The 26,141-nt window shown below is 44.0% G+C and overlaps 1 protein-coding gene across 1 annotated transcript in view; it reads right to left on the bottom strand.

Annotated features, from left to right (window-relative positions):
• ACADM (acyl-CoA dehydrogenase medium chain) overlaps nt 1–26,141 on the bottom strand; it is a 53,258-nt gene that overhangs the window by 15,975 nt on the left and 11,142 nt on the right. Inside the window, exons 3-11 of the mRNA XM_075936274.2 lie at nt 20,907–21,004; nt 20,733–20,802; nt 15,349–15,449; nt 15,183–15,263; nt 10,931–11,061; nt 8,111–8,219; nt 7,231–7,371; nt 7,032–7,127; nt 4,504–4,752 (exon numbers count right to left, since the gene is read on the bottom strand). Of these exons, the coding sequence (XP_075792389.2) occupies nt 4,504–4,752; nt 7,032–7,127; nt 7,231–7,371; nt 8,111–8,219; nt 10,931–11,061; nt 15,183–15,263; nt 15,349–15,449; nt 20,733–20,802; nt 20,907–21,004 (1,076 nt within the window). The remainder of the gene's footprint in view (nt 1–4,503; nt 4,753–7,031; nt 7,128–7,230; nt 7,372–8,110; nt 8,220–10,930; nt 11,062–15,182; nt 15,264–15,348; nt 15,450–20,732; nt 20,803–20,906; nt 21,005–26,141) is intronic.

Below are 26,141 nucleotides of genomic sequence, written 5' to 3'. Positions count from 1 at the left end.
ATGTGGGCACTAATGATACTGCAAGATGTGACACTGAGCGGATCAAGAGTGAATACAGGGCTCTGGGAGCGCGGGTGAAGGAGTTTGGAGCATGGATATTATTCTCTTCAGTCCTTCCTGTCAAATATAGGGGCCTAGGCAGGGACAGGTGCATCCTGGAGGTGAATGTCTGGCTGCGAAGATGGTGTCGCCAGGAGGACTTTGGCCTTCTCGACCACGGGATGTTATTCCAAGAAGGACTGCTAAGCAAGGATAGGGTTCACCTTTCGAGGAAGGGGAAGACCTTATTTGGATGCAGACTGGCTAACCTAATGAGGAGGGCTTTAAAGTAGGTTCGATGGGGGCAGGTGACCAAAGCCCACAGGTCAGTGAAGAACATGGAGACCTGGGAGATGAGTCAGAAATGGGAGGAACCATGGGCTATAATAGCAGAGAAAAAGGAGGGTCAAGGCAACTCAAATCAGCATCTTAGATGCCTATATACAAATGCAAGAGGTATGAGTAATAAGCAGGGAGAACTTGAAGTGCTAATAAAAAACCACAACTGTGACATCATTGGTATCACAGAGACTTAGTGGGATAATACACACGATTGAAATATTGGTATAGAAGGGTACAGCATCCTCATGAAGGACAGGGAGGGGAAAAAAGGGAGGAGCTGTTGCCTTATATATTAAAAATGTATACACTTGGACTGAGGCAGAGATGGACATAGGAGAGTCTTTGGATTAGGTTAAAAGGGGTAAAAAAACAAGGGTGCGGTCATGCTAGGGATCCACTACAGACCATCTACCCAGATAGAAGAGGTGGATAATGCTTTTTTTAAACAACTAACAAAATCATCCAAAGTGCAGGATTTGGTGAGGATGGGGGACTTCAATTATCCAGACATTTGTTGGGAAAGTAATACAGAAGGGCACAGACTATCCAGTAATTTCTTGGACTGCACTGAAGACTTTATTTCAGAAGGTTGAAAAAACTACCGGAGGGAAGCTGTTCTAGATTTGATTTTAACAAATAGGGAGGAACTGGTTGAGAATTTGAAAATGGAAGGCAGCTTGGGTGAAAGGGATCATGAAATCATCGAGTTCATGATTCTAAGAAATGGTAGAAGGGAGAACAGCAAAACAGAGACAATGGATTTCACAAAGGCAGATTTTAATAAACTCAGAGAGCTGGTAGGTAAGGTCCCATGGGAAGCAAGACTAAGGGGAAAAACAACTGAAGAGAGTTGGCAGTTTTTCAAAAGGACATTATTAAGGTCCCAAAAGCAAGCTATTCCACTACAGAGGAAAGATAGAAAGTATAGCAAAAGATCACAGCATAACCAGGAGATCTTGCATGATCTAAAAATCAAAAAGGAGTCATAAAAAGTGGAAACTAGGACAAATGACAAAGGATGAATATAAGCAAACAATACAGGTATGCAGGGGCAAAATTAGAAAGGCAAAGGCATGAAAAGAACTCAAACTAGGTAAAGACAAAGGGAAACAAGACGACTTTATATATATATTAGAAGCAAGAAGACGACCAAGGACAGGATAGGCCCATTGCTCAGTGAGGAGGGAGAAACAAATACAGGAAACTTGGAAATGGCAGAGATGCTTAATGACTTCTTTGTTTCAGTCTTCTCCAAGAAGTCTGATGATGAAGGAATGCCTAACATAGTGAATGCTAGTGGGAACGGAGTAGGTTTAGAAGATAAATTTTTTAAAAAGAACAAGTTAAAAATCATTTAGAAAAGTTAGATGTCTGGAAGTCACCAGGGCCTGATGGAATGCATCCTAGAATACTCAAGGAGCGGATAGAAGAGGTATCTGAGCCTTCAGTTATAATCTTTGAAAAATCATGGGAGACAGGAGAGATTCCAGAAGACTAAAAAAGGGCAAATATAGTGCCCATATATAAAAAGGGAAATAAGAATAACCCAGGAAACTACAGACCAGTCAGTTTAATTTCTGTGCCAGGAAAGATAATGGAGCAAGTAAGAAATTTCTCTTCAAATATCTGGAAGATAATAAGGTGATAGGTAACCGCCAGCATGGATTTGTAAAGAACAAACCATGTTAAACCAATCTGATAGCTTTCTTTGATAGAATAATGAGTCTTGTGGATAAAGGAGAAGTGGTGGACGTAGTATAACTAGACATTAGTAAGGCATTTGATACAGTCTTGCATGATCTTATTAATAAACTAGGCAAATAACTTAGGCTGTGTCCAGACTCAGGGTTTTTTTCGGGAAAAGTAGCCTTTTTCCGAAAAAACTTCACCTGCGTCCAGACTCAAGCCACGTTCTTTCAAAATTATTTCGAAAGAACGCGGCTTTTCTTTCGATGGCGGTAAACCTCAATTTACGAGGAAGAACGCCTTCTTTCGAAAGTTCCTCTTTCGAAAGAAGGCGTTCTTCAATGTAAATAGGCCGTCTTCGAAAGAGAGCATCCAGACTCGCTGGGTGCTCTCTTTCGAAAAAGCGGATTTCTCTTTCGAAAGATCCACCTGCAGTCTAGACGCGATCTTTCGAAAGAGCCTCTTTCGAAAGAAGCCTGCAGTCTAGACACAGCCTTAGATGGGACTACTGTAAGGTGGATGCATAACTGGCTGGCTAACCATTCTCACAGAGTAATTATTAATGGTTCACAATCCTGCTGGAAGGGCATAACAAGTAGGGTTCTGCAGGAGTCTATTTTGGGACCGGTTCTGTTCAGTATCTTCATCTATGATTTAGATACTGGCATAGAGCAGTGATTCCCAACCTTTTTCCCATGGAGGAACCCCTAAAATAACTTTTCATATCCCGAGGAACCCCTACTTGTGAAAACGTTTGCTTGGCCAGAAAATGTTGACAGCGGGGAGCGCAATTCAATTACTGCTAATTATTTTCAAGAAAATTTATTTGTAAAGAGCTGTTTTATATGTGTCAGCTTACATTGTAAGAAAAAAAATGTTGCATTTTTCCTGCCTCACTCTCTCTTTCTCTTCTCCTCCTGCCTCTCACTCTCTCTCCTCCTCCTCCTGCCTCACTCTCTTTCTCTTCTCCTGCCTCTCCTGCCTCTCACTCGTGGAGCCCAAATGGTTGCTTACTCCCGCACAGTGGCTCAGTTGAGCTGCGCAGAAGTCCCCGCCTCTTGTGCCGCTTGCTCCCGCCCGGCTGAGCAGTGCAGAAGTCATCGGAGTGCCAGGGCGGGAGGCAAAGGGCGTGACAGACGCTCCAGGCCCTGCACAGCATTATTTATTCCACGATTTCTCATGGAACCCCTGATGATGGTCCACAGAACCCTGGCTGGGAAACACTGGCATAGAGAGTGCACTTATTAAGTTTGCAGATGATACCAAGCTGGGAGGGGTTGCAACCGCTTTGGAGGATAGTGTCATAATTCAAAATGATCTGGACAAACTGGAGAAACGGTCCACAGTAAATAGGATGAGGTTTAATAAGGACAAATGCAAAGTACTCCACTTAGGAAGGAACAATCCATTTCACACAAACAGAATGGGAAGCGACTGTCTAGAAAGGAGTACAGCTGGATCTAGGGGTCATAGTGGATTACAAGCTAAATATGAATCAATAGTGTGATGCAGTTGCAAAAAAAGCAAACATGATTCTGGGATGCATTAACAGGAGTGTTGTGAGCAAGACACAAAAAGTCATTCTTCTGTGCTACTCTGTGCTGATTAGGCCTCAATTGGAATTATGTATCCAGTTCTGGGCACCATATTTCATGAAAGATGTGGAGAAATTAGAGAAGATCCAAAGAAGATCAACAAGAATGATTAAAGGTCTAGGGAATATGACCTATGAAGGAAGACTGAAAGAACTGGGCTTGTTTAGTTTGGAAAGGAAAAGACAGAGAGGGGACATGATAGCGGTTTTCAGGTATCTAAAAGGATGTCACAAGGAGCAGGGAGAAAAATTGTTCTCCTTGGCCTCTGAGACTAGGACAAGAAGCAATTGGCTTAAACTGCAGCAAGGGAGGTTTAGGTTGGACATTAGGAAAAACTTCCTAACTGTCAGGGTGGTTAAACACTAGAATAAGTTGCCTAGAGAGGTTGTGGAATCTCCATCTCTGGAGATATTTAAGAGCAGGTTAGAGAGACATCTATCAGGGATGGTCTAGACCAGTGTTTCTTAAACTTTTTGAGACCACGGCACACCAAACAATATTTTTTTATGCGGAACACTTATGAAACTATTTTTCAAAAAAAAATTGTCAAGACAAAAAAAAAAGACAAAAACAAAAGTGGTCATAGCACACCTCTGAGTTGTTCACAGAACACCAGTGTTCCGCAGAACATAGTTTAAGAAACACTGGTCTGGATGGTACTGGGTCCTGCCATGAGGGCAGGGAACTGGACTTGATGACCTCTCGAGGGCCCTTCCAGTTCTAGTGTTCTATGATTCTATGACATATAGCAGGGGCGCCCTGTAGTCAAATTTAAAAGCAACCAACCACTAGCTCATTTTGAGACATAATGCAATCTCTATAGTAACATTTTTTTACTTACCTGATAGATTTTGGCATCTCTCATTAGTTTTTCTACAGGATATTCAGTATTAAACCCATTTCCTCCAAAAATCTGGACTGCATCTGAAGCTAGTTGGTTTGCAATGTCACCGGCAAATGCCTTTGCGATGGATGCAAAGTATGTATTTCTGCGACCAACATCAACCTCCCAAGCAGCCCTTTGGTAGGCCAGTCTAGCTAGTTCCACTTTCATTGCCATTTCAGCCAGCATGAAGGACACGGCTTGGTGCTATGATTGTTAAAATAAAAGGGGATTAATACTGCTTCGCTGGGATTTGAGAGAAAAAAAAGTAGTTTAATATTTGCAGGCATAGAGACACTCAGCTCCCAGTGGCTGCAGTTCACAGTACCAGGTCAACAGGAGTGGTGGGAAGTGGCGGTCAGCACGTCCCTTGGCCCACACTGCTTCCCACAGCTCCCATTGGCTGCGAACGGTGAACTGCAGCCAATGGGAGCAGAGAGGCTCCATGTCTGCAGATGCCTCAAGTATATACCAGCGGTTTGCCCTGCTGGGGTAGGAACTGACCATGCTGTGGAATTTGCTGTATTTTAAAAGCTGGAGTCAGAAGAAACACACAAAAGTTTTAGTAGATTTTTAAATGCAATCTAACCAAAACAAAAACAACTGTTACAATAACTGAACAAATATGTAGTCACATACCTTCAAAATTACAGTCCATGTTTTAACTTCTGATTAGGGTTGTCAATTGACATGCATTAATGCCTGCGATTAACGCAGTCCAGGATCAACGCATTATATTTTTTAACGCATTAATGCTGTGCTGCCCCTTTGAAGTGCCTCACAGCTGAGCCGGGGATCACCTTAGTGTGTCACCTGCTTTATCATTGTAAAATTATAATCGCTCTTTGTATATGTCAAAGAAGCCCTGCAGACTGGCATGTCTGGGGCGATAACAGGCTATATACATTTTATTAAAGTTTTCATTGATTCTATTATTTATTATATTTTCAGATTGGCTAGAGCATGGGTTCCCAAACTGGGGGGCATGCCCCCCTGGGGGGGACATGAAGATATTCCAGGGGGGGGGCGCGAGGCAACCCAGCTCCCCTCACCCCCCTGGTCAATTTCCCTCCTCTCAAGTTGTGCTGCTATTTTTGTTTTTTGGCCCCGGTCAGTTCCTTTTTTTTTTTTTGTGCTCAACAAGTTTTGCTGCTATTGGGGGAGAAGGGGACGTGAGGGTTTCTCAAAAATCAAAAAGGGGGCGTGATCCCGAAAAGTTTGGGAACCACTGGGCTAGAGACTTAGGAGGTCCAATGGTCAACATGCTTCAAGAGATCAAATTACACTGTAGAAGACTAACACCATTATCATAGTATTATCATTCATTGTAGTTTTCTGATTGTTTTGTAAGGTCTAGTATTTTGTGAAGTGGAAGTGTCAGATTTCATGTGGATACAATTTGAATAAAAATAAAATTTTATCACTTTTTTTAAAGAAGCGAGTCCTGAACTAACATTTCATCATCTACAACAGGGGTTAGCAAACTTTGGCTCCCAGACTGTTAGGATAAGCCACTGGTGTGGCAGGAAGTTTGTTTGCTTGCAGAGTCTGCAGACACAGAGCCCCTCAGCTCCTGTTGACTTCTGTTCATCATTTCCAGCCAATGGGAGCTGAAGGAAGCTACACGAGCCAAGGTACGTGCTGGCTGCCACTTCCTGCTGCTCCCTTTGGTCAGAAACAGAGAATCACAGACACTGAGAACTGCAGGATTCCATGTCTGCAGACACTCCAGGTAAACAAAACATAACAATGTGTCAGCGGTTTATGCTGACGAGCTAGGATAAGAAGTTTGCAAACTATCAATATTGAGTCAACTTATGAATGGGTCTTTGTGATATTTGCAATTTTTTTAAACTGGGGGGGGCAGCTTATGAACGAATGGGCTTATAATCACGTATATATACAGCAATTAAAAATTAAAAATCTATTCAATCACAAAACGTAGCTTTCAGCTGGTTTGTTAAGCTTCATTGTTAATGGGGTCTGTATGCTGTTTTATATCAAGAAAAGTTTATTATTGAGTCTTCTTTTCCCTGCTGCTCCCTGCCCAATAAGTAAGGAAACTGAAGTATTTGGTTGATGTAATTCAATCTCAGTACACTGCTTTCAAATGACCTACCATGAACCAACTCATTCTTTAAAATAGGGGAGGGGAACGTCAGGCAGAGGGAACGTCAGGCGTGTCTTTTTGCTTCTCAGTTGGGTGCCATTTCAGTGAGGATTTTTTGTGTGTGGCCCCTGACTGATTTTTCTGTGGGTCAGTGGCCCCTACCCAAAAAACAGTTCCCCATCCCTGCTTTAAAAGTTCCTGGAGTTAGTACCACGTTAGCTTTATTTATGATTTTATATGGAGCTCTCAAGTCTTAACTTCACATTTAAAAAGCAGAGTCAGGTAGAAGCATACTATAAAATAGTCATATGAAAATAGAATATCTTTAACAGCATATGCTACAAAACTATGACTTGTAACTTTCTACTTAACTTACTTCTACAATTGGTCTTCCAAAGGTTTTTCTCTCCAAAGCATACCTAGTAGCTTCATCCAATGCTCTCTGTGCTAGCCCAACAGCACCTGCTGCTACCTGTATAGTTCAAATACAGTACATATTAAAAATCAGAATTCTGTACTTTTACATTAAGTTCTTTTGCTCTTTTTAGAAAGAGCATCTTATTTCCGCTACTTACTGGTGGTCTGGTTTTATCAAAAGCTCCCATAGCAATTTTAAAGCCAACTCCCTCAGCACTGAGAACATTTTCTTTGGGTACTCTCACATCCTCAAAGACAATACCTCTTGTATCTGAGCAGCGCTGACCCATATTAATTTCCTGAAAAGGAAATTTATAAAAGGTATAACTAGAACATCCATGACATGACATGTAATTTACAGAGCTACAGCAGCATAAACAAGATCAAATCAAGCTTTTTATTTTACCATCCAGATGATCACTAGGGATGTAAGCAACTAGCCAGGTAGTCAACTATCTGATAAGCATAGGCTTATTGGGTAGTTGAGTGACTACTCCCCACCCTCCTGCCTCTGAAAGTAGAGTCACAGTGGTCCTGGAGCTGGCATGAGCTTGGACTGCTCAGTCCCGGCTTGCACTGGCCCCGCGAGCTAACCCTGCTGCAGCTCTTCACTTTAAAAGTAGTTTAAAATGCAGAGCCGCAGCGGCAGTAGCAAGTGCCCCCCTATTATCAACTAATCAAGAAATCGATGGAAATTCCATTGACTACTTGATTAGCCAGTTAACCATTACTTAACATCCCTAGTGACCATGCCTCACAGACTTGAAATAAACCCATAATACTAATATGATTGACTTAGCAAGTCACCACTAATTTTATTTCAAGCATCTTTCAAACAAGTCACAATATATAAACAGCAATGGGTACAGAAAAGTTTTCTTATGCTAGGCACAATTATGTTGTGTACCTAATATGTTAAAAAGCATTCAATTAATAGTATTTTCTTCTTTTACAAATCTACTTTTTTTTAGCAGCTCAGTGTCAATTCCTAGAGTCTTAACTAGCACTCTTATAAATATCTATCTATGTATACTCCACCTTTCTTCCGATATGAATTCCAGGGCTGTCTGCTTCCACAATAAATCCAGTAAAGGCTTTGCCTGCAGGGGCTTTTGGGTCAGGATTGGAACGAGCTAATAAAAAATACCTAGTGCAAACACACAGTAAACTTGTGTAAACTTGAGTGACTCAAACTGTTTTGAGGATTAAGAGATAAACAGAAACTCTTTTTTAAAGATAAATACTTCAATTAGGGATGTAATACTATAGTCAATTAACTGATTAACCTACAAGCAAAAGTTTATCAGTTAATGCTATAGACTACATTCACACTTCCCTCTCCCCCCCTCCACACACATCCTTGTCAGTAAATTTTTTAGCTAGCTGGCCAGCACCCTGGTTCAGTCCTGGCTTATGCCGAATCTGGGATTTACCACTGCTGCAGCTCTACATTTACAGAGTATTAGGAACCAGCTCAGCTCTGGCTTGTGCCAGGTCCGGGACCTACCCCTTGTCAGGGCTGATCCCCACTCTGGCACTCTGAGTGCAGAAAGTGTGGGCTCGCAAGCGAGATTAAAAACCTTGCGTCTAGGCAATGGCTACCAAAACTTCCCAGAGTAACAGATTCCCTGGCTCTGAGAAACAAAAGTTGCTACCATCAAGTGATTTTTTTTTAGCCCTAAAACCAGGGGTGAACACTTGAAACCAGCCCCAGGAGTACCCTAAGCTCTTTTTCTCCAAAAGAGCTTAAAAAAAGAAAAGAGAAAAACAAGCTGCAGTCTCTTGTAGCTGACACCTCAGTCGGAGGCATGCAGGTACACACAGAGAGACAGACCTTCCAGGACACAACAATCAAATCATCACCTTAAAAAAGTGATTTTTATTACAAAAAAAAAAAGATAAACTTTAGAAAGAATACTTGGTTGTTACATGTTACAGAGCAACTAAGGAAAACAAGTTAAAATGCAGAGAAAAGTCTCTGGAAACAAAGCTTAGAGGGTAAAGGGAGAGGGGAAGCATAGATTCACACAGAGCAGTTCAAACCAAACCACAAAATAAAACAGAAAATACCCTGAATGTTACTAGATCCCCCTTTTTTCCCCTTTTACTTGCTTCCAATCTCTTTGTTCAGTCCACTCCAATGCTCCGAATTCTTTGGAGGCATGGTAGTCCTGCTTGGGTTTAAATTATTCTGTATCTCTTAACTCCTGGTTTTTCTCTCCCATACAAACAAAGCAGGCAAGGACTCTATATCCAATTCAAATTTCAAAACTCTATCTGAATTGGTTCTCCCCGCATCATGGCCAACACCTTTGTTAGCTACCTAAATTTAACTCTTTAGTCACCAGGTGCTGATCAGCACTCCTCCTGTCCATTACACCCCCCGTTGTGGCTCTGCATTCACAGTGTATTAGGAGCCAGGTGGGCAGGCAGCCCAGCTCAGTTCCAGCTTGCACAGAGTCCAGGAGCTCAGAATCCCCTGGACAGGGGCTGCTGCCACCCTGAACTGCTACCTCTGTGTTAGGCAGCTAGTCTGTGAGGGGAGGCAGAAGCACACAGTGGTAGAGGGCTCCTTGGTAGTAGGGCCGGGGTGCACAGGCTGCTGGCCCCACTTCAGGGGACTCTAGAATACTCGAGTAACCGATAAGAATTCATGAAGTTAGACTATTCAATTAACCAATATTCAACATCCCTACCTTCCATATAATATTAACCATATCAAAAGATTCTAAGAAGTGGGCATTAAGTACTTTTCTTCAGGTAGATGACGTGAACAAGGACAGCCTGCTGTAAACTAGAAATATTTCTAACGAGCACTTCCAGTATGGCCATCACTGTGGTATCCAATCACTAACAAAATTACACAAAGACAAATAACTGATACAAAGGAGTTTTTTCTCATACTGCTATATGAGTTCATATTACATTATTTGGTAAACTTTAGGAATGTTATGAAAAGACTATCTCAGAGGTTGGCCATTTCATAGCAGATCAAGGATTAGGTAAACAGGTGATTGTGTGAAAACCTTTATTAGTATCATATGATCCCGTGAAGGGGATACATTTTATTTTTCTAAGCCTAAACTGCAGCTCATTTATAAAATAAAAATGTAACACATTTGAAAAAGTCACCCCAGTTGTATTCATTGATGAATAAAACAGATGTTATTAGATGGTCACACCTTAAAGATCCTGAACAATTAAACAGATTTATTTGAAGCAGGCTATACAAGATATCAACTAGGATAGAACGAGGGAACTGTACTTTTTAAAAAATGCTGAAAAAAGGCTTTTTCAGACTTCAGAGCAACATCATCTAAATTTTAGAATAGCTGGGAAGTATTCTCTTTACACACCACACAAATGTGAGATTTATAACCACTTATGTGGGAAAGGATAAGAGTCTGATAGCGGTATATGTGGCTAGAAGAAAGAAATAATTTCAATGACCATGTACACAATCAAGGCAGAGTAATGAATAATAAGGTAAGTTCTTTTGAGTACTGTGCAAATAAGTCACCCTCTGCATTTTTCCTCCCATTAAAAAGAGGTAGAATTGACTGGTTTTCAAATCATGCTGTTATCAAACACACTGTCAGTAGTTTTGTTATGTGGTTGTTTCCTTAGTAGATCCTGTGGGGCACTGAAGTGCATATTGTTAGCTGCAAAATTCTGTAGTGATATATTGATCACAGATAAAAATACAGTATAATGAACATGAAGATTTAGAAGAGAGAGCCATAAAAGAGAGCCTAATACCTATCTTAGAGAAAATTTTCTATTGTATATAAAACATGGTGAAGGGATGAACACACAGAAATTGAAATAGTAAAGCAAGTTAATAAGCAGTTATTATACCAGTTAGCTTTGCCACCATTGGTGATCCACATCTTTTGACCATTAATGATATATTCATCTCCTTTCTTCTCAGCTCTCGTTTTTATACCAGCCACATCAGAGCCTGCTCCAGGTTCTGTTACGCAGTAGGCCTAAAAGAAGAAGAAGAAGAAAAAAAGCAACACATCAAATAACAAAAATGTCACATCATTTAATGAAGAGGACTGCACAGACTATCACACTGTGTAGGTATCAAACTATTACTTATAATGGTCTTGAATTTTCCCCCTCACTTAATGTGTTTCCACAAACAAATTTAAAAAAGCCTTACAAAAATGTACATATAAAGCAAAAGTATGTTTAATAGGTTTAAATTTCCAGAATGAATTACTAAACATGGAAAATTCTGACTAGCAATACTGTGCAGTTTACTTTTTGAAGTAACAGAAAAGTAGTATATGATGTGAGTAGCAATTCAATTTTATTTTTAAAGTTTCCCCTATTATCTTTACATCCCTGATGAACCATAATTTTAACATTGATAATAATTCAGTCTGTGCACAGTAATGATGCCTTACTGGGAGATTGAATGAGATTAGTAGGAGCATTTCCTACATTAGTAGGAGCATTGCCAGCAGATCAAGAGAAGTGATTATTCCTCTCCATTTGGCAATGCTGAGGCCACATCCGGAGTACTGTGTCATTTTGGGGGGCCCACTACAGAAAGGATATCAACAAAATTGGAGAGTCCAGCAGAGAAGAATGAAACTGACTATAGGATGGGGCATAAATATGAGGTGAGGCTGAGGGAACTGGGCTTATTTAGTCTGCAGAAGAGAAGAACAAAGGGGGGGAAGGATCTGACAGCAGCCTTCAACTACCTGAAAGGAGAGTTCCAAAAAAGATTAAACCAAGCTATTCTCAGTGTTGGCAAACAACAGAAGCAGCAGCAATGGTCTCTAGTTGCAGTGGGATAGGTATAGGTTTGATATTTAAAAAAAAAAAACTAGTTTGTTATGAGGGTGGTGAAGCACTAGAATGGGTTGCCAAGGGAGGTGGTAGAATCTCCATCCTTAAAAACCTCTAAGGTCAGACTTGACAAAGGTCTGGCTGGGATGATTTAGTTGGAGTTGGTCCTGCTTTGAGCAAGGGGTTGGACTAGATGACTGCCGTAAGTCTCCAACCCTATTCTATAATTCTATGAAAATTGTGAGCAGAATACTAGACACTTCTCTTTTAAGACGCAACTTTGAATCCAGCCCAGCCTAGTGATCACTCCAAGTTTTAGTTGATATTCACATGCCCATAGAAAAAAATGTGGTCTAAATCCAGTAATGTAGGCAGTTGGGAACTAATAAAAATGGCACCTTGTTGGCATAAAACACATAGATTAAAAAGGAATGGATTTCTCTCTCACCTGTAGGATATGGTCCCTGCAGGATATGCCTAAATCACATTACTGATGGAACACAAGGAAGCCCTTTTCCGGAGGATCTCTTATTCCTACTTTCAAGTAGGAATAAAAGATCCTCCGGAAAAGATCCTTATTTTCCGGAGAATCACGTCTAGACTGGTGCTTTTCTCCGGCTTATCCCCAAGCCGGAAAAAAGCGGCAGCCATGTTAATGCAAATACCGCAGGGGATATTTAAATCCCCCGCGGATTTTGCTATTCCAAAGTGTCTAATCTGCATCCCTTTTCCGGACGTATCTGAGGTCAGGAATATAGGCTGTAGATTTATTATCAATGTGTTCATATTGGGAACAGCCTTTTACAAGTCTATCATGTTCAACAACCTTATTATATTTATTTTTAGCTGCTTAGTAATGCAGCCTTTATAGAAGTAAACATCTGAATCCTCACTAGCTTCTAGATACAGCAGCTATTGGAAGCTTATAGTACTTCAGATTGTTCTGATCCCCTTCAGGAGTTGGGCCATATTTTTCTTTTCTAAAATCTGCTTCCTCTTCTCAATAGAAAAATTACACTTTGTGACAGCTACTTTAGGATTTCTGGTTGATTGTTCTCAGTGTTTTTGTTTAAAAAAAAAAAAAATGGTGCCAGTACACCAGAGGAAAAGTTGTTGAGCTCTGACTGGAGATGCCAGTACTGCGTCTGAAGGTGCCGGTACTGTTTACCTTGCAGTACAAAAAAAATATCACTTGCATATGCTAATTGAATATGCTAATTGAACTTGCATATGCTAATTGAATGTGTTCCACTTACTGTCCCTCATCTTATAGTAAGTTGTAATGTCCAATTATATGTAAATACTTATTTGGATTAAGTACAAATCCCTTTACATTTTCTTCAGAAGAAGAATGCAAAAGAAGATATCATGGGCCAGAAGGATTCTACAAAACTAGATTGAGACTCAGGGTATGTCTACACTACAGCGCTAATTCGAACTAAGTTAGTTAATTAGTTAATTTGAACTAAGCTAATTCGAACTAACGGATCCAGACAAAAAAACTAGTTCGAATTAGCGTTTTGCTAATTCGAACTAGCATGTCCACATTAAGTGGACCCTGAACCGGGGTTAAGGATGGCCGGAAGCAGTGCCGGCAGGGCATCAGATGAGGACTTAGAGCGTGGACCTGCTGTCTCAGGCTAGCCGAGGGCTGTGCTTAAAGGGACCCGACCCCAACCCCAGACAGACAGTTCTCAGGGGTGCCCCGCTTGCAAAGCAGTCCTGGCTTGGAGTGCCCTGAGTGCCCACACTGGGCACATCACAGCACTCGGCCATCAGACCGGCTGCACTTGCCACAGGCTGCCATCTGGGGAGAGGGAGCAATTGGGGGGCTGCAGGAGAGATTCCACCCCCAGAAGCCTGCAGAGCCAGCCCAGTCCTCCCCATCAGGGGCTCGTACCCCATTCCTCCCTCACCTCCTTCCACTTACCCTTCCCTAGCCCCCCTTCCTGATATACAAAATAAAGAAAACGTGTGGTCAAAAATAGAATCTCCCTTTATTGAACAAAACTCGGGGAGACTGGGAAAAGGAGGTGGGAGAGGGGAAGAGAGAGGGTGGGAGAGGGGAGGGCAACTACAATGATCAGAGGTTTGGAATAGGTCCCATATGAAGAGAGGCTAAAGAGACTGGGACTTTTCAGTTTAGAAAAGAGGCGACTGAGGGGGGATAGGATAGAGGTCTATAAAAGCATGAGTGGGGTGGAGAGGGTGCATCCAGAAAAGTTCTTCATTAGTTCCCATAATAGAAGGACTAGAGGACACCAAAGGAAAGGAATGGGTAGCAGGCTTCAAACTAGTAACAGAAAGTTGTTCTTCACATAGCAAAGAGTCAACCTGTGGAACTCCTTGCTGCAGGAGGCTGTGAAGGCTACAACTAGAACAGAGTTTAAAGAGAAGTGAGATAAAGTGATGGAGGTTGGGTCCATGGAGTGCTATTAGCCAGGAGTTAGGAGTGGTTCCCTGCCCAAAGTTTGTGGAAGGCTGGACAGGGATGGCACAAGACAAATGGCTTGGTCACTGTCTTCGGTCCATCCCCTCCAGGGTCCCTAGGGTTGGCCGCTGTCGGCAGACAGGCTACTGGACTAGACGGACCTTTGGTCTGACACAGTACGGCCATTCTAAGCTCAGGGTCGGGGGTCTCAGTGGACCACCTTGATTTTCATGCACACCTGCTCCTGGGTGGCCAGGCTGGCAGCTCTCCTGCCCTAGATGGCCACTTTCCTGTGCCTAGTGCGAAGGTCGTGGACGAGGTCCACGATGTCTGCACTAGACCAGGCGGGTGCCCGCCTCTTGTGGTCCCGGCCAAGCTCCCGGGAGCCGCCAGCCTGGTCCCGGGAAGAGGGGGAGGGCTGGAGGGCATCGGGTGCCTGGCTTGAGCCGTGCCAGGTGCAGGGTCTGCTAGCCGGATGCTGGCAGGCTTGCACCTCGCACGGGCACCGTAGCCAGCCCGTGCCCCTTTAAAGGGTCCGGGGCCGGGAGGGGGGGCAATAGAGTTTTCCTGGTGTTGGCCAGAGTGGCCACCAGGGAAAGCGGGGGAGGGCTAGCCTCCCACTAGTTCAAATTAAGGGGCTACACACCCCTTAATTCGAACTAGTAAGTTCGAAATAGGCTTAGTCCTCGTAGAATGAGGTTTACCTAGTTCGAACTAGCAGAGCGCTAGTGTAGCGCCTATCAAAATTAATTCGAACTTACATTCGTTAGTTCGAATTAACTTTGTAGTGTAGACATACCCTCAGTGATTTAGGGCCAGATTCTGTGGCTGGTGTCTACTTGGTGTAGTAGGGGAAATGTCATTTACACTTACACACATCAATGGTTCCTCTGTCATTCTCCCCAAATATTTCTTCTGCTGTTGTTCATTTCCTGCAATGATGACTGGCATTTGCTGCAAAAGAAGATTTATTCTTTTAAAAATAATGAATAGTATTTTATAAACTCGTATCAAAAATAGAAAAAGAGACAAGACTTACTCCCAAGGAATTTGCTTCAATAGCGGTTTGGACCCCTGTACATCCATAAGCTAATTCTTCTGTAATAAGGCAAGCTTCAAAAGAGCCAAGGCCAAGTCCACCTACAATTAAATTGTTTATTTACCAAAAATAATTTACAACTAAAATATGCAACAATTCTTTACACAGACGAATTCGAGGAAAATATATCCCTTTGGATACATTTTATCTGAAGAGTCAATTCTCGGGCATGAGAATTTAGCGTGTTGTCAAATGAATAAGACTATTTAAAAAAATAAAATTTCACAACTCCAGAATTTGTGTGAGCAATCTGCTTGGCAAAGAAATAAGACAAGTGTTTTTTGCATGGAACTTTTTGTTAATAATACTCTTCTCTCTTCCTCTGCCTGCCCTTTACTGGACACTTTGTGACTCCAGATTCTAGCTGTTATCTGGTCAGCCAAGAATTTTCCAGGTGCAAAAGAGTTCTGAGCTGAAAAGCTATCAGTGTGGACTCCTTCACCTTAACCCTTCTGATCCAAATGTAAGGTATGTTTTCCAAATAGTCTCCAATTGGTGAACAATCCTTCTAAGGCATCCCTTAGGCTGTTCTAACTAGTGCCAGAGCATAGGCCAGGCAGACAGAGAAATTAGGAAATAATAATTAGATCCTTAACATTTCCCCTATTACACCAAGTAGACACCAGCCATAGCACAGAATCTGGCCCTATACCATTGAGTCTCAATCTAGCTTCAGTTTCCAGTCAGCCTGTGTAGTCCTTTAAAGCCAATGGAGGTTAGTGCCGCCTTCTGTGACTTCATGGCATTGTTAAAAATTTTTTCATTAATTCTATATCATATTTAAACACTGTAGTGAGATTTCTTCAGAAACACCCTAGTTAAAAAACACGAAGTTAACTGTGTAATCTCTTCTAAATCACACAACAAAAGAAAATATATTGGGAAGAGATGAGGTTCACCTGACATGCAAGGGGAAGACTATTTCCTAGTGAGGAGAGCTTTAAATGAGGTTAAAAATGGGCAAGTGACCAAAGCCCATAGATAGGCATAAAAGACAAGGTTTTGGAGAGTGGTGGGACATGGAAAATTAGTGTCAGGACACAGGAGCAACAAAAGAGAAATCGGGGGAACTGTTCAACATCTTGTTTCCATATATGCAAATGCAAGAAGTATGGGAATTATACATGAAGAACTGGAAATATTAGTATGTAAGCTATATTATGATTAAAGTGGAACCACAGATCAAAAATGTAGCGTGTTCTGAGATCCAGGAAGATAAAAAGGGGAAAATAGAGTCATGGTAGGCATCTAATATAGATCATCACATCAGGAAGAAGAGGAAGAGAAGGCATTTCAAACAAACAATAAAATAAGCAATAAGGGAATTTAACTTCCCAAAAATATTACAGCAAAGCAATTTCCAGTAAGTTCTTGGAATCTACAGGCAGTCCCCGGGTTACGTACAAAATAGGGACTGTAGGTTTGTTCTTAAGTTGAATCTGTATGTAAGTCGGAACTGGCGTCCAGATTCAGCCGCTGCTGAAACTGATCAGTTTCAACAGCGGCTGAATCTGGACGCCAGTTCTGACTTACATACAGATTCAACTTAAGAACCCCAGGCATCCCCAAGTCAGCTGCTGCTGAAACTGATCAGCGGCTGATTCCAGGAAGCCCGGGGCAGGGGCTTCCTGTAGTCAGGCGCTGGTCAGTTTCAGCAGCGGCTGACTTGGGGACGCCTGGGGCAGAGCAGCTGGGGTGCTGCTGGGTTGGTCCAGTAGCGCCGCCACTCCCGGCGCTACTGGATCAACCCAGCAGCACCCAAGCTGCTCTGCCCGAGGCGCTACGGGACCAACTGGCAGCGCTACGGGACCAACTGGCAGCACCAGAGCGGCGCTACGGGACCAACTGGCAGCGCCCTAGCTGCTGTACCACAGGTGTCCGGAGCAAAGCCACGGAGCACGGGGGCAGCGGGACAGCCCAGACACGTCTGGGCTGTCCGCTGTCCGCGTGCTCCGCGGCTTTGCTCTGCTTTGCCCCCCCCCCCCCGTCCCCCTGGTCTGCAGACCAGGGGGACAGGGAAGGGGGGGGCAAAGCAAGCCGCGGAGCACCCGGCCAGCTGACAGCCCAGACGCGTCTGGGCTGTCAGCTGGCAGCGCGCTCCGCGGCTTGGCTCTGGTTTGCCCCCCCCCCCCCTTTCTGGTCTGCAGACCAGGGGGACGGGGGGGACGGGGGGGCAAAGCAGAGCCAAGCCGGGGAGCGCGCGATCAGCTGACAGCCCAGACGCGTCTTGGCTGTCAGCTGATCGCTCCGCGGCTTGGCTCTGCTTTGCCCCCCCTCCCCCTGGTCTGCAGACCAGGGGGACGGGGGGGGGACGGGGGGGCAAAGCAGAGCCAAGCCACGGAGCGCGTGGGCAGCGGACAGCCCTGTCCACTGCCCACGTGTTCCGCCGCTTTGCTTCCTCCCCCTGGTCTGCTGGAGACCAGGGAGAGGAACAGCCCCGTTCGTAACTGCGGATCCGACATAAGTCGGATCCGCGTAACTCGGGGACTGCCTGTACTTGGGACTAGGGATGTTAGCATAGGTCATTTAAAATGATTAACCAATAAGCCTGAGTTTATCGGTTAATCTAAATGACTATATGCACACATACACACTCTCCTTGCTGCTTCTATATCATCTGTGGGATGCTGGTGCAGCCTCTGTCCGCAGGGAGCTTGGACCCCCCCATTTTAATAATATATAACCGCTAAAAATTATTGCAGCTATACAATTACTAAAATAAACAATATCCAACATCCCGACTGGGGACCATTTTTTGCTCCAGAAAGTGAAGGTAGTAAACATTTTAAAACTTGAGGGACGGAGGAATTGGTTGTGAATTGGAAAGTGAAAAGCAATGTGGACTTCCTGATTCTAAGTAAAAGAAGTGAGAGCAGAAAACTAAGGACAATGGACTTCAAAAAAGTAGGCAAACTCAGCGAACTGATTGGTAAGGTCTCATGGGAAGAAAATGTAAGGGATAAAGGCATTCAGGAGAACTTATAGTTTCTCAATGAGTCAATATTAAAAGCAAACTACAAACTATTCTGATGCAGAGGAGATAGGAAAAATAGTGTAAAGGCCTATCCATATGAGTATCAGAAGCTCTTCAATTACCTGAAAAATCAAAAAAGTACAAAAGAACAGCACAAGTATGAAGGACAAAAATCAGAAAGATTAAGGCATTAAACAAATCACATACCACAGGGGATATAAAAGGCAATAAGAAGAGGTTCTTTAAATAAATTTGGAGTCAAATTTTTCTTTGCCTATTTTTCTAAGTCCTCTAATTAACTGGGAAAGACAGCTAATAACTGATGACATCAAGAAGGCTGTGTTTAACCTTGTTAGTGAAGACTGACAAAAAACAGGCATCGATGTTATACTCAACACAATAATATTAAGAAGGACGAAGGAAAGCAGAGTAAACTGCAGGTTAATTTTTTTATAAATAAATTAGAAGTATTCAAGTCCACAGGATCTTATGAAATTCGCCCCAGGCTACCTAAAGAACTAGCTGAAGCAATCTCAGACCTAGTAAGCAATTATCATCAAGAACTCAAGAGGTTTGGAAAAAGCAAAACATAGCACCTATCTTTAAAAAGGAGAACAAAGATGACCCAGGAAATGATATACCCATCAGCCTAACTTCGAAACATGGAAAAATACCAGAACAAATTATTAAGTAATCAGTTTATATGCACTTACAGGATAACAGAGTTATAAGAAATAACTACCATTGATTTGTCACAACCAAATCTTGTCAAACCAAAGAAGGAAATTAGGTTGACAGGGTTACGGGCTTAGTAGATGAGGGGAAGCTGTAGAAATGGTATCTCTTGATTTTAGTAAAAGCTTCTGAGACATTTCCACATGACATTTTCATAGGCTAACTAAGCGAATATGCTCTAGACGAAATTACTATGCAACACTGGAATGAGTAGTACACTAGTAGGTTAGTGCAAAACTACTACATAAAGAGTAGTTAACAAGAGTTTGCAGTCAAACTGAGAGGACATATTTAGTGAAGTCCCATAAAGGTCAGTCCTGCATCTGATACAAACATGAAGCGTTCATAAAGGCCGAGTTATGAACGCGATCTGTGCTTACCAACAGCGCGGTTGCATGTAAATGAATGGAGTCCGACTTACGAACACTTCAAGTTATGACCAAGTGTTTGGTCCATAAGTCATTCATAAGTCGGGGACCGGCTGTATTCAATAGCCTCTATAATGACTTGAATAATGGCATGGAAGGAATGCTTACAAAATTTCCAATGACACAAAACTGAGAGGGGATGCAAGCACTTTGGAGGTCAGAATTAGAATTCAGAAGTGCCTTGAGTAATTAGAAAATTGGTCTGAGTCAACAGGATGAAATTCAATAAAGACAAGCACCAAGTACTTGGAAGGAAAATCGAATATACAACTACTATGCAAATCAAATGGGGAATACTTGGTTAGTTGACAGAACTACTAAAAAGGATCTGGGGGCTTCTAGTAGATCACAATTTGAATTTGAATCAACAATGTGATGCGACCTCAAAAAAAAGGGGGGCGGGGCTATCATAATAGTATCAACAGGCACACCTAATATGAAACATGGGCAGTAATTGCCCACTTCAGTCTGCATTGGTGAGGTCTACGTTGAAGTACTCTGCAAATCCTGGGTACCATAATTAGGAAAGAAACAGAAAAAAATAATAAAAGGCTTAGAACTTATCTATGAGGAAATGTTTAAAAAATTAGTACATTTAGTCTTGAGAAAAGACCTCAGTCTTCAAACTGTTACAGACTGTTATTAAGAAGACTGTTCTTTACTGCTCTCCACATCCACCCAAAGTAAGATGGAAAGTGATGGGCTTAATCTGCATTAAGCGAAATTAGGTCAGATATTAGGAAAAAACTTCTGTTATGTGTGTTGTTATAGGCTTCCAAAGCAGGTTATAGAATCCCATTCCTGGAGATTTTTAATAACAGATTGGACAAACTGTCACAGATATCTAATTTTATTTGGTGGAGTTGATGACTTTTCCATGTCCCTTCCTGCTCTACATTTCTGTGATTCTATGATAATGCAGTATGTCTTTTTCCAGTATAAGTCCATAGTCTTGTATATTAGTCAATGCCGTTGTACTTGTGTATTTTGTCTTTTAATATATACTATTTTAACCATGCACTGAACAAATCGGCCTACCCATTAAGTATACCTGTTATTGCTCTATATTTTCAAATTCTGAATAGTTTTAGTACCAGCTACATAACATTATCTTTTTTTTAAAGTCCTCCATAACATCCTTCTTCATTTGTTTTATTGTACAAGCTTTAAAAAACCTACTTACTCACCACAACTTTCTGGTATGTGTGAATTCATCAGACCAAGTTCCCATGCCCGTTTTATAAGGGGAACAGGATACTGAAATGAAAAGGACAAGTATTTACGACCTCAGTTAATCTCCACAAAACTGGAAAATGTTGAGTAGACACACCTATTTTCCTACAAAAATGTGGTAAACTTACCTCTCCAGATCTGTCATACTGTGCAGCAACAGGTATGATTTCCTCTCTAGCAAATTTACGAGCAGTAGCTTGAAACTCTTTCTGTTCATCACTGAGCTCTAGAAAAATAACACATTTTAGTCACAAATTCTACACTAAAATTAGTCTTGCTCCTTGTTAAAGTTAATGATCTGCTCCCACCAGATCCTCATTTGTCTCCCACCTAAGACCATATACAGGACCAAAAAGGCTCAGCCATCTCCTACTTACGAGTATAAATCTCTACTTTTCACCCCACATGCACTTACTTATTGAGGATTTAGTGATCTGCAAAACACTGAAAATGCCAATACAGGCGTAATGCTTCACAAGAGAACCAGAATTGTGAGGTACCTTGTCATCACCCACCATTAGTGTGAGAAAATCCTCTCTGTGCCTGCTCTAGGTCAGGTCCCTGATTCCCTCAGCTTCTGGCAACACAAACACTGCCTTACAGTTCTCTGAAGGCTTTGTACTCTCTGTACATACTACGGATAGTCTCATGCAACCCCTGAGTCTGTTGCATATCCTTCTAGCGTGCCTAGCTCCTTATCCACTGAACATTCACAGAACTCCCAGATGCTCTGCTTTCAAAATGACTAATACACACTAGCTCACTACAGGTTGGACCACCCTAATCCGGCACCTTGGGGACCTGACCAGCCCCAAACAAGGGAGTTTGCCAGACCAGGGGAGGTCAATTTTGGCCCCTCTGCTGATGAATTCTGGAGCTCTCCTGAGGCCCATCAACAAACCCAGCCAGGCTCCTCTCCAAACTCTGTGCTACCTCCCTCCCCAGCTCCACTGCCAGCCTGGCCCCTAAGTCTGGCTCCCCTCCTGACTGCTGGGTTCTCTGCCCCAGGGCCACTGGGCCAGCCAGGCTGCACTGCCGGGTCCAGTCCCAGCCGCTGGGTTCTATGTCCCCAGCAGGACTGCAATGTTGCCCAGCCACCAGGCTCCCTGATCCCAGTGGGGCTCTGATGCCAGGTTCAGCCCCAACTGACAGGCTCCATGCCCCCAGCAGGACTGTGGTGTCAGGTCCAGTCCCGGCCACTGGACTCAGTGCCCCTCGGGAGGATTCTGTTGCCCCATGGTGGGGCTGTGATGGTGGAGAAGGCCCCAGTCCTAGCTGTTGGGCTCTGCGCCTCCTGGCAGTGCTGCAATGCTGGGTTCAGCCCCAACTGTTGGGGCTGGCAGCAGAGCCTAACACCAGGCTCTCCAATCCTGTCCCAGCTGCCAGCCCCCCATCCCGTTCCTGGCTCCTGGCCCCTCAGCTCTCTGTTGCAGCAACATCTATGATCCTGCTGAACCACAGATGTTGCCAGACCAGAGAGAGTTGGTGAGTACTGGTCTTTTTGAAAGCAGAAACTGGGAGTTCTATGAATGTTCAGTGGATAAGGGGCTAGGCACACTAGAAGGATGTACAGCGGACTCAGGGGTTGGCGTGAGACTATCTGTAACAAGCATAAACTTACTGGATAGTTGACTAGTGATGTGACTAGCCACTTCCCCATTCTTGCTGCTTCTATCAGAGAGAGGCAGCAAGGGGGGGCAGCAGGAACTAGGGATGTTAAAGACTAGTTGACTATCGGATAAACATTTGCTTATCGGATAGTCTTTTGACTATTCAACTAGTCAACACGCTCCGCCCCTTGCTGCCTCTATGAGATAGAAGGGGGAAGAGGTACTTCAGAGTGGGAGCACCACACAGCTGATACCATGGATCAGCTGTGAGGCGGCTGCCCCTTTGAAACTGCTGCCTCCGTGTGTTTCAAAGGGGCAGTGGAGCCCGGGGTCAGCGGAGGACTGTGAGTTCCCCGCTGACCCCGGGCTCCATGGCTTTAAAATGCACATGAGCTGCATGCAGCCTGGAGTCAGCAGGACTTCTCACTTGCCCTGAGCTATACATGGAGTTCCACATTCCTCCTTTGAAATGTACAAGAACCCCAGCAGGAATTATTGCAGGAAGTACAGCAGGAATGTGGAAGTGTCTATCAACTAGTCGACGGAAATTCCATAACATCCTTAGCAGGAACTGGTACTAAGAGGAGCCGGCTCCCTCCAGCACCATCTCCGCAGGGGACAGGAAAGGTATAGGCACAGAAGGAAACCGCATGAGCAGGGACTGAAACAGTGTCTGCCTGTGCCAGTTCTGCTGCAATTCTGCCTTTGAAATGAGCCTGCTGGGGCTCTTGTACATTTCAAAGACTCAGGCACTGCAGGGAGCATGGGACCAGTCCACTGCTGTCCTGGCGCTCCCTGCTGGGCTTCCGCTTTTGCCAGGCTCTTGCTACAGTTCAAAGGCAGAGGTGCCCTTATCAACTAATTGAATAGTTGATAGAAATCCCATCTGATTTGATTAGTTAATAAATCTAAATTTAACATCCCTAGTACAGCGCTCTTTATATTATTTTTATCACAAATATATGCATTGCAAAAATGATAAAAATAGTACAGTAAACTTCTGATAATCCGGCACCTTTAGGACCCAAAGGTGCCGGATTATCAGATATGCCGGACTAACAGAAGGGGGGGCTATGAGGGGTCTGGAGTGGGGTGGGAGGGGATGCCACCCCAGACCCCTCATAGCCCCCCTTACGATAGTCCGGCTCTGCCCCAGGCATCCCTGATTCAGCTGCTGCTGGTCAGTTTCAGCAGCAGCTGAATCGGGGATGCCTGCAATAGAGCAGCTGGGGTGCTGCCGGGTTGGTCCCGCAGCGCCGAGGGGCGGCGCTACGGCACCAACCCAGCAGCACTCCAGCTGCTCTTGGGGATGCCTGGGGCAGAGCAGCTGGAGTGCTGCCGGGTTGGTCCCGCAGCGCCAAAGGACGGTGCTGCGGGACCAACCCGGCAGGACCCCAGCTGCTCTGCCCCTGGGGTCCCCGATTCAGCCACTGCTGAAACAGATCAGCGGCTGATTCCAGGAAGCCCAGGGCAGAGCAGCTCTGCCCGGGGCTTCCTGGAATCAGCCGCTGATCTGTTTCAGCAGCGGCTGACTTGGGGACCCCTGGGGCAGAGCAGCTGGGGTCCTGCCGGGTTGGTCCCACAGCGCCGAGGGGCGGCGCTACGAGACCAACTCTGCAGCACCCCAGCTGCTCTGCCCCAGGCGTCTGGATTCAGCCTGCTGGTGAAACTGACGCTGCTGGTTTTTTTATTTTCTCATGGTTTTATTTCCTTATTAATATTACTTATTATAAGAAGTTATAATAGGTTATAATAGTATTGTGTTAAAATAGTTTGCCTGTAACACAAGGAAGTTACAGACCACATCCTGTATGTTATGCTTAAGACAAAGTTAGCATACATTTATCTGGGACCTTTCACCCAAATAGCAAAGTTGGCCAACAGATATACGGAACCTTTCACCTAGAACAGTGATTATCCAACTTTTTGGCTGGTAGCCAACATGGCTCAATGCAAATCTTTCCGCGGACCACCAGCTGCTAATGGAAACTTGCCATTAATTAAATAATTATGCCCAAGCCCTTTTGCTATTGGTGAAGTTAGGGAGAATGGTTTAATTTAACCAGTAAGAAAGGAAATATTAATTGAAATTATTAAACAGAGTAAGCCCTTTAATTTTAATATGTTAGTGTATCAAACTACATTTTAAATGAAGTAAAATAATAATTCATGTCCAACAAAAAGGGTTTCAATATTGTCTATATTTATGGCAGAGGTGAGGGTTGGGCAGGGAGGAGAGGGGGAGGGAGAGAAGAGTGCTGGGAATCGTGCTAGTAAGAAGCAAACAAACAAAAAAAGTAAAAAAAACCTTCAACCATCACTAATGTGGCCCTCAACTGAGATCTCACTCCTCTGGCACTCCAGCCTCCTGGGGGAGATGGGGAGGGACAGAGAGACCTGAGGTTCAGGGCTTCCCAGAAGCCAGATTAATTCTTCTGGGGTTCAGGGGTTAGTGGATTTGTGGACATCCCTAGACTCTGGGGTGGGACCAAAAATGAAGTGTTCACTGTGCAGAACAGTACCGCCAGTAAGTGGAATAGGGAAGGGGGTGCAGGATCTGGGTGGGAAGTAAGGTGTGGGAGGGGGTGAGGTTTGGCCAGGAGGAGGGTACAGGAGTGGGCTGGGAGCAGGGTATCTAGCCAGGGGGGAAGGGGTGCAGGAATAGGGTGCAAGTAGGGTGTCTGGCCAGGTGGGAGGGTACAGGAGTAGGCTGGGGATAAGGTATCTGGCCAGAGAGAGGAGGAGAGTGCAGGAGCAAGGGAAGGTGCAGGAGCAGGTCAGGGGTAGGGTGTCTGGCCATGGGGGGAGATGGTGCAGCAGGAGGTGATGTGCGAGTGTGTTGGGGGTGCAAAGTCTGGGCTGAGGGAAGGGAGGCCCTGTTTCACTCCCAAGCACCATGTTCCAGGCACAGCCTCCCACTGCTTCCATTGGCCAGAATCCGGCCAATGGAAGCAGTGGGGAAAGCAGTGCTGTTCACAGAATCATAGAATTCTAGGGCTGGAAGAGAGCTCAGGAGGTCACTGAGTCAAGCCCCTTGCTCAAAGCAGGACCCGTCAGGAGAGAGGGAAGGGAAGTGGCCACGTGTGGAGCCACTTCTGGCCCCACTTCTTCCCCTTCTAGCCCCACTTCTTTCCGCACAAGCCAGTTCCAGCAGGGAGGTTTAGGGCTTTCTCCTCCCATCCCCCACAGTAAGCTAGCACTGGTGCTCCAATGTTGTGGAGGGGGTGGGGGGTCACGAGGTGGAATGCAAACAAGGGCTCCTGCTGCGGTGGGAACAGGGCCAGGGGGCTGAGTATGAGATGCAGACCACCTGCAAGGTGTCCGCAGACACCACTGACCTAGATGATGAGCTAAAGTGTAAGGTTTGACACACAATAATTTTATGTGATGTACTGGAGCAGGCTGACATAGGGACTTCCCTAAATTCATGCCCTTTTAAACTTAACAGGTACACCACAACATGGAAATACCTAAAATAATCAGTTAGGACAGAAATAACATGTGATATCTAACCACAAAAAGGGCAAGGTTACCAACTGACATACATGATAAGTTGAAATAATTGATATACTGACTTATAAGAAAAAGACACTTCAGCATTACTTGAGGTGAAAAAGTAAAAAGGAAAAAATCCCTTACTGAATATGCATCAAACATAACAGCGTCAGCATAACTTATCATAACAGTGGGATCTCAGCCTAGGAGCAGTAGGAGAAGGAGATGTAGTCCTTGGGAGATGCCAGAATGAAGGCT

Source organism: Pelodiscus sinensis, chromosome 9 (assembly GCF_052426305.1).
Source record: "Pelodiscus sinensis isolate ZL-2025 chromosome 9, ASM5242630v1, whole genome shotgun sequence".
Taxonomy (NCBI): domain Eukaryota; kingdom Metazoa; phylum Chordata; order Testudines; family Trionychidae; genus Pelodiscus; species Pelodiscus sinensis.
The sequence above is the reverse complement of the archived record's forward strand: the minus strand, read 5'-3'. Positions and strand labels throughout refer to the sequence as shown.